The sequence below is a fragment of the Tupaia chinensis genome, unplaced genomic scaffold, assembly GCF_000334495.1.
Source record: "Tupaia chinensis unplaced genomic scaffold, TupChi_1.0 Scaffold000315_1, whole genome shotgun sequence".
Classification (NCBI taxonomy): domain Eukaryota; kingdom Metazoa; phylum Chordata; class Mammalia; order Scandentia; family Tupaiidae; genus Tupaia; species Tupaia belangeri.
In genome coordinates, this window is record NW_006159808.1 from 926,931 (window position 1) to 939,442 (window position 12,512).

Genomic DNA, 12,512 nt, shown 5'->3' on the forward strand with positions numbered 1-12,512 from the left:
TTCCCACATGGCTGACTGCACAGTTTGAGTCCTGGACCTGGTGGCTTGAAAACCACACCGGGCGCATGTGTGCGTGTGCCTAAAAATCCCAGGAGTAGGATGGAGGAGAAGGGATTGTGGTATGGCCATCCCCCTGGGGGAGGGGGATGATCACTCGCCTTCTCTCTCTCTGTCTCTGTCTCCAGCAAGTGCATGCACCCTATGGGGGGCGGGGGAACAACCTTAGAGAACCAGAAAAGAAAAAAAAAAAAGAAAGAAAAACAAACCAACAAAAGTAATCAAATGCCATAACCAATCCCCTACACTGGCCGGGACAATCAATACGGTCACTACCAAGAAAGTTCTCTGGTGGACCTGAGCCTCCATTTCCTCTGGAAATAAAAAAATCTCTTCATTTTGATTTTGAGTATTTCTCAATGCTAATGATGACAGGGCACCTGGAAGCCCCGCACATGGCTGCGTGGACACTGCCATGTCACCTTCCTGTGACTCGCTGGAAGGCTGCAGTTGTACCTAGCTCATGTGGTGCCAAAGCTGGGGCGTAGGGGCTGAAGATGCAGGAGGCACCAGGACACCAGGGCATGGCCTTGCCTGAGGGCGTCGCCTGGCACATGGCCTTCCTTGGCAGAGTCCACTGCAGACTCGGAGGAGCCAGCAGGTGCAGCGGCCAGCAGACGTGGCCCGGCTTGTCCAGCTCGTCATCTCCGGCCGTCGCCAGGTGCCTCCCCTCCAGCCAAAGGCTTCACTCTGGGTGTCCACTGCAGACACAGCCTGGACTCCCTCAGTACATATCCGCCAAGGAGGTCACCTGAAGCGATCGCTCCAGTTCGCTCTTGCTGGTGCGTTTCCAGGGGTGGAATAACACCCTTCGTGTCTTCTCAGTCATGAGGAAACCGTTGTCACTGAATCGCCCGGGGATTCCTCCGACGTCCAGCCAGACAAAGGGAGCGACCGCTGAGGTTTCCAGATCAAAAGCAAACGTGTCAGCTTGCTGGGAGATGACGGCCTGGACAAAAGATAAAGGAAGTGAAGGACGAGGCGGGGCCCTCGGGGACAGTCGGGTGCATGCCTGCACCCTGCGGAAGGCAGATGCTCCGTGCAAAGCACCCGACACTGAGCAGTACGTGGAAACTGCCCGCGGCTCTGGAAAATTGCCAAAGTATGGTCTCAAACCAATGACAGCCTCTAATTACTTAAAAAGAATTCACAAGAAGTTCAACGCTTTCTTTTTCTTTTTTTAGGGAGAGATTTTTGCCATAAAGTCTGGGGGACACTGCCATGTCACCTTCTTCTCTATACAGTCTCTGGTGGGCACGTGCTCACCAGAGAGACAGAGACAGAGAGAGACAGAAAGTGAGAAATCACCACACCACCACCCCTGCCCCAGGGCCACGCTGCAATCCCTTTTCCTCTTGGGATTTTTGGGCATGCACACACATGTGCTTGGTGAGAGCTTTAAGTCACCGGGCTCGGGACTCAAACCATGGTCGATTACATGGGAGTCCAGCGACGTAATCCTTATGCCATCTGCTGGTCCCAAAGCTCAATGCTTTCTTTCATTTTTCTCAGAGTGTCCTGAAGAGCAGACATTTCTGCATCAGGGCTGGGCGGCTCTGCCGACTTGCTCCGAACGTGTCTGGACCCAGCGGCAGAACACTGAAGAGGGTACGATCAGTCTTTGGCGAAGATCCAGCCCACAGAGCCTGCCGGCATTTCGAGAGCTCCACATCCGGGCTGCTCTCTCTGCTGCTCAGTGTAGCACAGTCACGTGGTTAGCTTTTTTTATTTGCCAGAAGGCGCGTGCACTTGCCGGAGAGACACGGAGAGAGACAGTGCGGAAGTACCCCGTGGGGCATAGGCACCCTGCTGTATTTCCTCTTCAGGGCTTGGGAACACGCATGCACCTGGCATACTTCATAAGCTGCCGGGTCCACGGGTAGCGCGTGGTCAGCCACGTGGGATCCAGCCGCCTTTACCACCACGCCACTGGCTGCCCCACGCCAAACCTTTATTAAGCTTAAAATAAAAGCTGGCTGTTCTCTCATGGCCTTGCTTCCAAGATGACGAATAAGGAACCACGACCGGGCCAGAAAGGGCCTTGGCCACGTGCAGCCCATTTTCTGTACAAACTGCACCCGACACATGCCCAAGGACAAGGCTACAAAGGTCATCGCTCAGGGCCAGTAAGTGGCGTGGTAGGTAAGGCACTGGATTCCCACCTGTCTGAGTGCAGTTCAAATCCCAGACCAGGAGGCTTGAAAATCATGCTGGGCAAATGTGCGTGCATGCCCAAAATCCAGACAGGAGAACGGAGGAGAGGGGACTGTGGCACGGCCATCCCCCGGGGGGGTGGTTCCTTACTTTCCCTCTCTCTGTCTCTCTGAGTGCATGTGTCCTGTGGCAAAAACCTTAAAAGAAGGAAAGAAATCTGTCACTGAAAACGTGGGGCTGCAGCCCTCGGGCACATCTCCAAAGCACACACTTGATGCCCATGTGCCCCCCAGGCTGTGTGTGGAGCCACGTCACCGTGTGAGCATGCCATTCAGGGCTCGGTAGTCGGGACCCGGGCTCGGGAAGCTCAGGAGGACCGAACACCCCACCCGGATTCAGACCCCTGGGCACTGCCCCTCACCCTCCCCCGAAGCCCCTGTGAGGAGCTGAGTCTTTAAGGACAGAAGAACTGTCCTCAGGGGTAAAAGTAAAATGCGAATTATACTTTTAGAAAATGTTGTCTACCATCATTATTATTATCAGTGCTTCTCCTTAGGTAGGAGAAATGTCACCGAAGTCCCTGTGAGCTAGGACAAAGAAAGAAGCCCTACTGGTCTTCAGGTAACAAAGGCCTAGCAAAAGACAAAAAGCTGCTTTTCTGAATCGTAAGTTTAGGGCCAGCCCCAGGGCACAGTGGTCAAGCTCTGTGCACTGAGCGAGGTCCTGCAGGCTGACCGCAGCTCAGGGCCCAGACCCAGCGGCCCTGAGACACGCCAGGCACAGGGAGAGCCCAAGTCCCGACAGGGCGGGGAATGGAGGAAGGGCAGGGCTGTAGCGTGACCACGTCCACTAGGGGGAGCTTTCTCCCCGTTTCTCTCCGGTGAGTTTAGGTGTCCTCTGGCAATGAAAAAAAAAAATCTTAACTTTAGAGACAACAAATCTGTCTGGTATATATTTTGTTTTGTTTTGCTTTGCTTTCTTCTGGGAAAAAAATATGAGTGTATGCCATGTCCTTCATGTTTATTCTATGTCAGTTGTTACACTGGATGGTCAGAAAAGCCATAATGTATGTTTAGTTTTTTATGCAAAAATGCATCGTGACTTTTCTGATGACCCAATAAATAACTTAGATTTCATTATATGAATATTTCACTATAATTTTGGAAAGTAATTATGTTTTCAATTGTTAAGCCCCTTAAAATAAAACACAAGTAGTAGGTCTTTGTGTATGATTATTTCCAAAGGTTTAAGAAGTCTTTCTCAGTGAAGTAAAAGTGTAAAAGAAATTTAAAATTTGCTAAAAACAGTGAATATTTCTAGAAAAAAATTTCATTTCTATTTGTCGTGGAAAAGGAAAACTTTCAGTCAGATTTCGGATTTTCTCTCTGCACCATTTTTACAGTAACATATCCTGATCATTCTATCTTCTGTCCTTAGCAATTACAAACAGTTAGTTTCTGAGCTACTGTAACACAGTAAATCAGAGGGAGTAGAGTGGCCATGAAAAACTCGACTTCAGGACTCAGAGTGCGTCCACAGGCCCCCCAGGCTTCCCCGCTCCAGGGCCGAGAGAGCCAGGGCCAGGTGCGCTCGGACACGGTGACTTGGGGATCCTCTCTGGTTGCTGCCCCAGCCCCCTGGAAAGGGTGATAGGACAGCGCACGGGGAGTAGCCGAAACAGACAAGCCCCTAATTAGAAATAGCAGCGATCTGGGGCTCTGCTCCTGCTGGGAAGGAGCCCATCCTCCCGGGCACAGGAAAACTGGGTCCCCATGGAACGACGGGCAGACGGCAGATGGCATGGCTGGCCCACGCAGCACCCCCAGGCCACGGCACCCCCAGGCCACGGTTGCCCCAGCCCACGGCACTTACAGTGATACGGGCCTTGCGGAGTCCCACGGCCTCCTTCAGCGAGGACAGGAAGTGGTAGTTGACCGGACTCAGGAGGCCCCCGTCTGCTGAGAGGAAGAAGGAGACCACACAGCCTCCCCGCGTGCAGCCCCCACATCTCCTGAGCAGCGCGGGCACTGGCTCCCGATAGAGGACAGCCGCCTTCCCTGCTCCCATCACGAGACGCTCGGTCGCCCGCGAGCACAGGGGCTTCAGCGAGCTCCACGCGTGGACTCTCACCTGGGGACAAGCGGGAGGAAAGCCAGTGTCTCAGTGGGTGTTTTCTGAGAGGTTTGATTTGTTTTGTTTGTGTCTTTTTTTTTTTTTGCTACAGGCTGGAGAGACAGAGACAGCGAGAAATCACCCCCAGGGGGTTGGCCACGCTACAATCCCTTCTCTTCCATTCTCCTCTCGGGATCTTGGGCACGCACGCACATGCGCCTGGTGAGAGTTTAAAGCCACCGTGTCTGAGACTTGAACTGTAGTCGTCCATGTGGGAGTCCAGCTTTGACACTGCTCTGCCCTCTGCTGGCCCCGTCAGTGGATGTTTTCTCAGAGAGTAATGGTAACCGTAGCTGAAGGTCAGAACTGCGGACTGGCTGAGACTCAGACCTGAGTTTCAACGCCAGCCCCACTAAGTACTAGCTATGTGACCAAGTTACTCGCCCTCCTGTCTCCTTGTCCTCACGCAGCGATGGCCACAACAGCATAGCCATCGCAGGCTGCCGTGAGAAGTCAGAAAGCGAGCCTGGATCGCCGAGATCATCCTGAATCATGACCTACTGCCGTGTCATGACCGGCCCCCAAAGCCACCGAGACACTGAGCTTCTACCTTCCTTCTTTTAGAATTATTCCTTTATTCTATTTACCATTATTGTTATTTGTAATTTGACCAGAGTGAGACACACACAGAGAGAGAAAGTGAGAAAGCAAGCCGCCAGGTCCAGGACTCAAACCGTGGTCAGCCATGGGAAGTCCAGCACCTTTATCCACCACGCCACCTGCCAGCCCCTTTCTACCTTCTTTTCACATGAACTTGTTTTAAAAACAAGTTTATTTTTCCAAATACCTTCCTGCACAGCTCTGCTGACTTACTACCATACCATTGTTTGACCATTTCTTTTTGTAATGCTTGGGCTATTTCCAGTTTCTCACGGTTACAACCAACCAAACATTGAAATGGCACTTACAGTTTATGCAATTAGCTTTTATGTTAATCATCACTCACAGAAATCCTTTAGGAAGACAGGCTGGCATCATTTTACGCATATGTAAGTTGAGTCTCAGACATTGGGTTTGGGTTGGGGTCTTGTAATAAATGTCAGCGTTTTAAACTGAATCGGGTATGTGTACGCTGACTCCAAAGAGAGCCCTTTTTCTGCTCCAGGAACTAAAGCCACTTTGATACAAATTCATTAGTCTTTGATTCCTTCCCCCAAATATAACCAAACACCTAAAAAAACCCTACAAATCTCCCCCAAAAAGTCCAAGCGACTCACCGTGAGCGTCACCCTGCAGTCCGAGTGGAGGTCCGACACGCCCGAGACGTAGAACACATTCTGATCCTCGAAGCCGACCGGCAACAGCGGAGCGAAGAAACGTCGCGCGAAGTAATGGAGCATTTTCCACTTCCCTCCGTACTCTGGGGACAGGAAGAGAGTTAGCAGCTAGGCGGGGCAGCTGTCCACACGCCTGCCCCAACTCCAGGGAGCGAGTGTGAGGCAGAGTCCACGCGAGGGGTGCCCAGGTGTGCTCAGGCCTTGCAGCATTTGGGCTGTTACACCAGGTCACTTGGTCACAGGAGGAAATGGAGGCTCCATCGGGCGATTCAAGGCTGCGCGGAGCCCAGACCCACACCCCCTCACTGCCACCTCCCACACGCAGTCCTGATTCCAGGACTCAGCACCCTGGGGGGCCTGTCACCACACGTGCAGGAGAACGGCAGCATGGACAGGGAGCTCAGTGACAAGCCACACTTGGACAGGGGCTGGCACAGCAGGAAAGCGCAGGCTGTCCCTCCAGGGAAGGTTCTGGGTTCACACTTGGAGGCCTCCCTGAGCCCTCCAGCACATACATCCCCGACCCAGGGCAGGGTGGGCATGTGGGCAGGCCCACGACATCAGGACCCCGTGGGAGGCCTGATGTCTGTCTGTGTGTCTCTCTTGTTCATGGAAGAAATGAATAATTAAACAACAAAAAAGAGTTGCTTGGAATTGAAAGTCTCCTGGGTAAGAAACCCTCTGAGCAAACCCAGTAACCACTACACAAATACGGCTGGCAGAGCCGGGCGGAGGAAAACGTCCAAACCAATTCCTGACAGTTCCACAGATACGATTAGAAGTCACTGTCCTTGATGCCTGCATCCACAAACTTAAAATTCTTTCAGCGTCTTCCTTTTTTCAACATTCCTCAATTTCCCAAGAAAGACCCTTCCCCAGGAAGCACTTCTGAACCCGAGACCTGAGCAAGCCAGCGCGCGGCCAGGATACGCAGGACGAATGTCAGGATGGAGGAATACGGTCTTGACGTTCAGATAAAACCCATTTCTTTCGAGTTCTGCAAAATCTCAACTCTCGGCACTGCTCTCCCCGCCCTTGGGACAGTACCGGGTGAGCAGGTGCTGTGGCCAGGCCTTTCCTGCTGGGGCCACATGGAGTGAGCGAGAAGTCGTATTTGGAGGGTTTTCTCGTCAGGGAAGGTGGCTCGGGTCCAAGGTGCCCTACGCACGCTCACCCGTGGCAGCCATTAAAGGGGAAGGACCTGAAACGTGTGGTTCCAGAGATCAAGAAATTGAGGCGACCAGTCTCACTGACCCACAGCCTCTGTGGCTGGTCAGTAACAGGGTCTGGGAACCGACATGACAGCGCCTGATGGGCGGAAAGTGCTCGCTCCTTCTGCTCTGCTGGAAGCTTGCAACGGTTGATGTCTATGAACCGCGAAAAATGCCCAGGTGGATTTTTATATTTGCAAAGTTATAACTCTAAGTTAGACTAACTGAAAAACAAATACAATGTATTCATTTATTTATTTTAGAGAATTATTTTGCTATAGGGCGTGTGCGCTCGTTGGAGAGACAGAAACAGAGAGATAGAAAGCAAGAAATCACCCCCCAGGGAGATGGCCATGCTGCAATCCCTTCTCCTCCATTCTCCTCTCAGGATCTTGGACACGCACACACTCGTGCCCAGCATGAGTTTTAGGCCACAGAGTCCATGACTTGAACTGTAGTCAACTATATGGGAGTCCAGTGACATAACCACTATGCCATCTGCTGGCCCCAAATATATGTTAAAACGTACAGACTCTAAGTACTCATTGGTCCCTTCCAAATATCAGATGTCAGGTGACAAGAGAAGACTCACACCTCCCCATGGACACGAGGATAAGCAGTGGGTTCACAGAGCCACCAACTAGTTAAACACGGGCTCCACGGCTGCCCAGGGCAGGAGCAGGTACGGCATGCCCTGTCACGGCTGCTCCCTGCCACCTGTTTTCTCTAACAAGTGCCGGGATGCAGCCAGGGCTGGGAAAACAGCCAGCGTCTGCTTTGCGACCATTCTCTCTGTGAGCGGTCACCTACCCTTCCTGAAGACCACCACCTGCATAACCACTTCCTTTATGGAAGATGTACAAACATTGAGGTAGTTTCTTCACGCAAACTCGGCTTCAGCAATATCCAGCCTCGTCCAGAGACAGGAAGCAGGTCGGCGTCCCCATCTCTGCAAAATCTCCCCATCCACTTTTTCAGCACCCCAGAAGGCCGCCCCCATGGTCTACCCCACTCACACTCTGGGTTCTTTTATCTAGCCGGTGTCAATAGTTTGATCAGGGGGAATCAGCAGTTAGCGTAATGGCTATGTCGCTGGACTCCCACGTAGTCGACCGTGGTTCGTGTCCCGGACCCGGTGGCTTAAAACTCACGCCGGGCACATGTGCGTGCGTGCCCAAGATCCCGAGAGGAGAATGGAGGAGAAGGGATTGCGGCATGACCATCCCCCCTGGGGGGTGATTTCTCGCTTTCTGTCTCTCTGTCTCTGTCTGTCTGTCTGGCGAGCGCACGCGCCCTACAGTGAAAATCTCTCAAAAAAAAAAAAATAGTTTGATCAGGGAAACTTGCTCAAAAACCCAATTCCCTGGCAGAATCCCCACCTGGCACTAAGGAACTACATGTGGGATAAACTCTCAGACTTGCGGTCACAGCCCATTTAAGAACCTTTTTACTTTATAACCTTGCCTTATTTTTGACCTGAAACTATTGTTCACATTTTTTTTAATTAGCAAGCTACCGGGTCTGGGACTCGAACCTCAGTCAACCATGTGAGAGTCCAGTGCCCCAACCACATGCTGGCCCCTATTGTTCATTAACTAAACTTTGTTTCAGATCACCTCTAGTGGAGGCCAAAGACTCACTATCGTCCCTTACGTTTTCTTAATGAGCTAAACTAGATGGCCCGTTCAAACTGCAAAGTCCACACGGCCTCACTGCCAGTCGGGCTGCATCCGTGGTTACAGTGACCCCTCCTGTTTGGACTTCAGAATCCACACTCTTTTCCCAAGAGATAAACAAGGCACAACAAGGATGACCTTTTGGACTGCCGGGGAGTCCAAGAAAGGCCACTTCAGCACTTCATGGGGCCACTCCTCCACCAGAAGAAGAAAGGGGGCCTTCATCCATGCTCCTCTGGCCCTGGAAAGCCCACTCAAGTAAACTCAAAATTGTGCACGATAACGATACGACACGTGGCCGAGACCTCTGCACATGAGCCCGCCCCTCCATACCTGCTGTCCTGACCTCACACAACCCAGACGGGGCAGTCAGCTGCCTCGAGGGCTCACGGCAGGCCGTGGACGCACGTGGTGCTGTCGTGCGTGGACCAGCTGGAGGAGAGCCGTGGTTCTGCTCCAATCCCGCGGGCTCCGGGATGTCTGCGCTTTCTCTTACTCACACAAGGGACACACAATACTTACCCAGGGAGGCCCAGGAGGGGGCCTGCCAGATGTCATTCAGCTGCCAGTAAAGGGCCCCCATGGTGTGGCCCTCGCCTCGCACGATCTCGCTGCGGCTGCGGCGGTAGAACTCGGTTTCGGTTTTGACGCACTGGGCCTGCATCACCTGATCCAGGGAAACGCCCACGCACAGGGGTCACTGTTTGATGTAGGCTGTCTATGTCAAATTTGATTATTTTTTAATTAGATCAATTTGGGAATCTGGTTAGCATCGGGAATGCCGTAATTATCCTAGACCTGAAACTCGCCCCAGAGCACGAGAGGAGCTGCTGTCTAAGGGCGAGTGTGTCTGGGAGGCCTGGCACCACGGTTGTCAAAACGACGTGTGGCTAAGGACACAGGCTCGTGTAAAGGGCTCTTCGCAAATGACAGTGAGGGCAATAAGGGAAACAAAGATGATTTCTGCAGAGCAAATACATATGTAGTCACATACATGTTTTTTCAATGATGGATTTTGCTAATTCAGCATTGGCATTTTTTAGAGATATTTTTGCTATAGGGCATGTGTGCTCGCTCAAGAGACAGACAGAAAGTGAGAAATCACCCCCTAGGGGATGGCCACGCCACAGTCCACCCCCTAGGGGATGGCCACGCCACAGTCCCTGCGCCTCCAGTCTCCTCTGGGGATCTTTGGCACACATGCACACATGCCCAGCATGGGTTTCCAGCCTCCGGGTCCAGGACTCAAACCACAGTTGGTCATGTGGGAGTCCAGAGACATAACCATTATGCTATTTTTTTTAAGAAAAAAATTACTTTAAATTCTATAGGAAAAATAACCTTGTTATGATAAGTCCAATATAATTTAATTCCTTTTTTTGTTCCTGTTTTTCTTTTTAATTTTTTTAATTGCCAAAGGGCATGTGTGCTCACCAGAGAGAGACAGAGGAACAGAGGCAGAGAGAGAGAAAGCATCCTGCCAGGGGGTGTGGCCTCTCTGCAACCCCTTCTCCTCCATTTCTCCGTCCTATTGGAACTGTGAACACGCACACACACACACACACACACACACACACACACACACACACACATACGCCTGATGGGTTTTTCAACCTCTGGGGCCGGGATTCAAACAGTGGTCGGCCACATGAGATCTGGCCCCATTAAGCGACAGTGCTGGCCCAAATGGCTTTTCCATCATGATTTTCGGATAACGTAAGGTCTCTTACAAAAGCAGTCCCTTCACTCCAACACAACGGAGAAAAAAACACAGCAACGAGTGAATTTGGTTCTTGTTGAAGAGACGCGACACGACTTCAGGCTGACTCCAGACCCTATGACTGCGATCGCGTGGGAAGGCAGCCTTAACACTGCTGTTCGGACGCCTGAGCCACAGAGGAGGCCCGTGAAGGGCTGTCAAAGGGAACCCGGGCAGGTGGTCAGAGCCGCAAGGGCTTGTCAAAGAACAGCGAGGCCTTGGAGCGTGGTCTGAACTTTCACAGAGGAGGAAAAGGTCGGCGTATATGTGGCCACGAGAAGACTATGCCCGATGCCGTCCTATAAAACTGGAAATGTTCGGATAAAGGTGAGACCTTTCCTATAGGTAGGCTGGCTAGTGAGGACGTCATCGATAAGGTTATGACTCAGAAGAGCCAGCGCCGTAAAGGTCTAGAAGGATGAAGCAAGAAGAAACTGGTCATTCAGTCAATAGTAAATGTCCTAACCACCTACAGTATGTGCTACGGGCTGGAACGGGAAGCACCTCTCTCAGCAAAACAGATAGAGCCCACCTTCCTGGGGCTTATCAGTGTGTATGGAAGACAGGCCTTAAGCAAAGAATCACATAAATAGGTATAAACTTTTAACAGTAATAAACAGGGGGCCGGATGGTGGCACAGAATGAACCTTGCTCTGCAAGGCAGATTCACATGAGAAGGTTACTGGTTCGAATCCAGGGGCCTTCTGGGTATACCACAGAATGAACGTGCCCATGTTCTGGGCTCACCGAGGCTGGGGCAGACCACAGCGTCAGAACCTGGCTGGGGGTGCATTGTATGTCTCTCTCTCTCTCCCACTCAGAGCATAAAGAAATCAACATTAACAACAAAACAGTAATAAGTACTCAGAAGGAAAGGTACCCAATGGTATGAGCGAGGCAGTAAGGTCACGCACCTGGTTGAGGAGTGAGTTTGGGCCTAAGAGAAGAAGGAAGGAAAAAAGAGAGAAGGCAGAACCTTCCAGCCAGAGAGGGCACTGTAGTGAGAGGAAAACGCAGTAGGTCAGGAAGAAAGTCAGAGAAAATGTTTATGCTAGAGGGTGACATGATCAGATCAGCAATGCTGAAAGGTGACTGCTGCTGAGTAGAGAAGAGATGGCAAGGGGCCTACGGCACCATTTAGAAGGCGATTAAAACCTTCCAGCAAGGGCGGGCCCATGATCTAGGGTTAAGGGAGCCAGATCCCAAAAGGCCACCTATGGGATTGAGTCTCTGCTCCAGCAGCTTGAAAATGCTCAAAATCTAACGGATGGAGAAGTGGAAGAAGGGCTGCAGCATGAGTGCACCCCATGGGGGTGCTTTCTCCCTCTCCCTGTCTCCGTTCCTCTCTGGCGATTGCTCACACCCTTCAAAATGAATGAATGAATGAATAATAAAAATCTTCCAGGCAAGAGATGCAGTTAGACTTGGAATATCTAACCAAGTTCCCTGTAAAAACATCAGTTCTGTCTGAACTCAACGAAAGAAAGAGATTCATCTACTTCTAGGCCTAGATAGCTAGGAGCAAAGGAATGAAGCATTCGCTTGTTTATTGACCTTCTAGAAAGTTCAGAGAAGATAAGGGAGCCGAGAAGTAAAATCTCGGTGGAGACAGGTCTGGGGCTACACTGCTCATTCATCTATGCCCTCCAAAGGTTCTTACTTCACAGCGGCATGGAAAATGAACCAGACATTTGTGTTAAAGATCTGACAATACCGGAACTCATGTAAATCAGCCTGACCCACCATCAAACAAGCTCACAGGGTCGACAGGCACAAAATGAAGCCCGACAGCCCGTCACTGCGGCTCACACACGCCAGGCCCTGCATGACCAGAAGCCTCTGCCCTCATCCTGAGAGTCCTGAAAAGTCCGCTATTGCGTTACGGACTGGAGTGAGGGGACTGCTGGACAAGAAAGGCTCAAGTCTGCATTACTGTGAGTACAAAAGAGACGAGGCCTGGCCCCACCACTGCGGACGCACTGGCCCAGCCCAACAGGCCCTGCTCGGACCACGGATGCAACCCCGGTGGACACCCCAGCTGGGATGCCTGCTGACGTTTCTAGAACTCCCAGGACCCAGGGTGTCCCCAGACACCGAGCCAGTCCTAGTATGGCAGAGGCCAACAACCACACAGCACTCTAACAGTACCCCTTACGGACTCGCCCAGACGAGGCTCAGCCTTGACTCCAAAGGCGCGTGGAGGAAG

At 51.7% G+C, this 12,512-nt stretch overlaps 1 protein-coding gene across 1 annotated transcript in view; it reads right to left on the bottom strand.

Moving 5' to 3' along the window:
• Positions 1-409: 409 nt before the first annotated feature.
• The window catches only part of MANBA (mannosidase beta), a gene marked incomplete at its 5' end in the record, with an annotated part of 54,780 nt that continues 42,677 nt past the window's right edge, over positions 410-12,512 (bottom strand). Inside the window, 4 exon segments of the mRNA XM_014588856.2 lie at positions 410-1,006; positions 4,084-4,341; positions 5,601-5,743; positions 9,070-9,214. Coding sequence (XP_014444342.1) covers positions 782-1,006; positions 4,084-4,341; positions 5,601-5,743; positions 9,070-9,214 — 771 coding nt within the window.